Source organism: Trachurus trachurus (genome assembly GCF_905171665.1).
Source record: "Trachurus trachurus genome assembly, chromosome: 22".
Lineage (NCBI taxonomy): Eukaryota > Metazoa > Chordata > Actinopteri > Carangiformes > Carangidae > Trachurus > Trachurus trachurus.
Window position 1 is genome coordinate 14438972 of NC_139907.1, and position 3908 is coordinate 14442879.

At 44.2% G+C, this 3908-nt stretch overlaps 1 protein-coding gene across 1 annotated transcript; it reads right to left on the reverse strand.

The window, feature by feature from the left end:
* Window positions 1–254: 254 nt before the first annotated feature.
* Window positions 255–1209, reverse strand: dio3a (iodothyronine deiodinase 3a; the record flags this gene model as incomplete). Its single annotated transcript, XM_083997541.1, has 1 exon — window positions 255–1209. Exon 1 carries the CDS (start codon window positions 1044–1046, stop codon window positions 255–257), a length of 792 nt encoding a protein of 263 aa, XP_083853667.1. The 5' UTR covers window positions 1047–1209.
* Window positions 1210–3908: the final 2699 nt, after the last annotated feature.

The following is a 3908-nucleotide window of genomic DNA, read 5'->3' on the forward strand; positions in this document are numbered from 1 at the left end:
CCAAACAAACTAACCTTTTTTGTGAGAAAGAGGATCCTAACAGGACGCAGGCTATATGTCCAATATGAAATGAAAGAGCCTACTGTAGTACATACAATGTTGAACGAATTACTTTGATCCAACCATATAAAAAATAAAATAAATACAAACCATTAATGAGGGAGAGCATATGTCTAACTGGGGTTATAATACTGAAAAAAGTGCAGCATTGTTTTTGTTGTCGTCACAGCAGCTCTAGAAAGATGGAAATTAATCTACACGTGAATAACTAGATTCTTGGATTTCTCCAGCCTTCCTCTGTATTGATCCAGCCAGTCTCTGAGCTCGGAGATCCTGTACCGCTCGGGTCCTCTGCCACCCTGGTAAACTATCTTCCCCTCCTGCAGTATATAAAGTCTGTCGAAATAAGCTCCGTACGCGGCGTTGGAGGAGTTTTCCATGCTGTCGACGACCACCACGCATCCGGGCACCTCCAGGTGCATCAGCTGCGCAGCGTTCAGCCTATCCTCCAGACACCGGTGCTTGGGGATCTGATAAGGCGCGTCAGTGCTCATCCAGCCGTCGGAGGGGTGCGCTTCCTCAATGTACACAACTACAGAGTCTGCTATGTCCGCGTTTTGCTGCACAACTCCCTGGAAAGCCTTGAGGCGCGCCATGAACGGTGGTCAGGTGCAACTGCCAAAGTTGAGGATGAGCGGTCTCTTGTCTTTTGCGTAATCGAGGATCCGACTGCGCCGCTGATCCTCCAGCTGGACAACTTCGGTGTTGGGCGCTCCCTGTCCGAGATGCGCTGCTTTCAGAAAGTCCAGTTTGTGTCCGTGCCACACTGCTTTGAGCGACTCCATGCTGAAGAGACGGTTGGAGTCCGATATGCAGAGAGGAGGATCGATGGCATCGCCCTCCTGCTCCTTCATCCTGAAGAAGACCTTTTTCCTAATGCAAATGAAGTCAAGCAGCCAGAACATGACTGCTGCCATCAGAAAACGAGGCAGCAGGACGAGACAGACTATTGCATTTTTAATGGCTTTAATAGTATTCATTATCATTAGAATAACAACCCGAATGGTCTTGCGCTGTGCCACGATCTTGTGGGTTTAAGTTGGGTTACTTGCAACTTCCCTTCTTTTTATAGCACCGGCAGATTTGAATGAATCACACCCCGCCTCCAAACCGGGGCCGAGGCCTCACATGGTGGGGATTACCTTCTGTCAACTCCACAGCTTTGAATCTCAGCCAAAAGCCAAGGGTGCAGGAAAGGGTGCGCCACAGCAGTGCGCAGTCTGGAGGGAGTCACTCACCATTTTTGAAAACCATCATGTGGTTAAAGTTCGCGTTAAAATCCAATCGCTCATTATGATGTGTGACCAGGGAAATCCTACCAACACGGGTCGTGTGGTCACAGCCTGAAGTTGGTGTGGCTGCAGTGACAATGAGCGGTTTTTGCTGCAGCGCATTCCTGCAGATGCTGCCTGGTTCATAACGCACTTCACTTACAAGTCTGACCTGTTCTGCCCCTTAACTAATAGCAGGACACCAGCGCACGTGAGCGGTCCACTGTGTGTGTTGATGTCAAGTCAGGCCATATGATCAGCGTGAGCTCACTTGACCTCACAATCTAACGAGGTTCATTTATCTCTCAGATGATGTAGTATATTAACACATGCGTCTGGCTCATCGTAAATAATGTCTTACCAGAACGGGATCTGTTACGAAACACTGTTGATGCCACATGATAGAAATTAGACTTGGGGAGAAATTGAGGAAAACAAATCAGAGAAATCTGTGAGAATAATAAATCCCCATAAAGACACCAATCTGGAATAAGAAGTGTAAAAAAAAAAATCTTCCCCCCCAAAAAATTGTGTCACAACTTTCAGGAAATTCTGAGAAAACAGTTCTGACTTCAGAGAAACAAGTTGCTCATTCCAGAAAATGCTAGAGCCATAAAGTCATAGTGAAAATAAAAGTGAGAATTTGCAGATGCAGAGGTTCCAAAAAAACAAGAACGATTGTGTTTCTCAGAATTGTGAGGTCCGAGACGTCAAATTAATCTCAGCCTTTCAACGACTTCTTCATGTGGCCATAATCCTCTTCCTCAGGTGCTCTACTGTGTTGAAAAAAATCCCTCAAAACACAGACGCACACACACTGAGCTTCCCGTCTGAGGAGATGTGCAGCAACAAGGGCTCATGTAGCACTAAAACACATCAGGGCATGAATCACAATGAGTAACTTTTAGGGTCCAGAGTAACAAAACATTATCTTCTGCGGTGGTCAGGAATCTCCCAGATTTATACTTGTCTGTAAAAAAGGGCCCAGGATCATTTTAAATGTGTCCTGGCTTGTGTCTGAAGGCTCATAAAACTTTACACAATGTTCAAAACAGTCTCCGAGGTGTTTGAAGAGCTGCTTTCTTTATACAAACTCTCAAAATACTTTCCTGTAAACCACTCAGACAGAGCCCCAAAACAAACAATGAAAAAAAAGAAAGAAGAAGTAGCTGTACCTGCAACTCAAAAGTAGCCTATACGTTTGAATTTCTCTTTGACCAGCTGCTGTCTTCATATTTTAAACTGATGTCTGGACTTAATGGGATTTCCATAACTCTCAACTGGCGAACAGTTCATTCTATACAACACATTAATAATGTTTGGGAGCTTGACACCACGCCTGTCGCACAGGTCGCACAAATCAAGATAAAATAGGTCGTGGGTCCATGTCCTCCTCCAGTGCAACACGCACAAATAATGCCTAATTATGACTTTTATCTTACATGTGGTAAAGGTTGGGTTACGTTCTATTAATCACTTGTTTGCGGTTGTTCAAGTCCAAATCTTTTCATTATTATTACACAGAAACATTTTTTCATTCATTTTCTAGACCGCTTATATCTCAGTTAACCTCGGGTGAGAGGCGGGGTACAGTCGCCAGTCGTAGGGCTGACATAGACAGACAACCATTCACACCTATGGGCAATTTACAGTCGCCAATTAACCTAAGCTGTGTGAGGAAGCTGGAGAACCAACGCATGCACAGGGAGAACATGCAAACTCCATACAGAAGGCCCCCCAGCCAGCTGGCGGGTTCGAACCCAGAACCCTCTTGCTGTAAGGTGACAGTGCTAACCACTGCACCACCATGCCACCTGCTTTTTTTGTTCCTGGGAAACAACAATCATAAAGACATTTCATCCATCCATTCATCTGCTGTATTGGATTACTGTAACTGTACAAATGACTGACCACATATGAATATTAGTATAACTGACTGGGCTGTTGTCCTTTTAAGAGTCTGGATCAAATCAGTCTTTAGACGTTGTTCAGGGTTACAAGACTTTAAGTATTTGAGAAATAAAACAATAATATGCAGTGCTGACAGACACATGTCTCTCATTGTAAACTTATTTATCGCAGCTCAGTCCCACTGTTCTCCAAATTGATTTCTCCCAGGATACTGAAGAGTGGCTGGCCTGACACATGATCATACCGGAAACGGGTAATAGTGTATTGATTGTTGTTAGTCACACTTTTGACACATCTGGTGTGAAAGGTGCAAAGTTCATTCACAGACAGGAGATAGTAACTGAGAAACAACCTTCACTTTCAGTTTGACTTACACAGCCCAATATCACAGCCTTGCCTCAGGGAGCTTCACAGTAGCATATAAACTCTTTCTGCCTAAACTGTGGAACTGGACTGAGAAATGAAAAAATTTAAAGCAGATATCAGTGGAATGTTTTTGTTAATATAAGTCCTAAATAGTCCTATTTTCCGTCAGCAATCACTTACATGAAGTATTTCAGCCTAAACACGAGTCTCTCCGTCACTCTGCTCTGCTGTAACCCGAGGAGAAAATTTTCCTTGTGGGATACAAGTGTTATCCAATGAGGAGAGAGAACGGCATGAAGG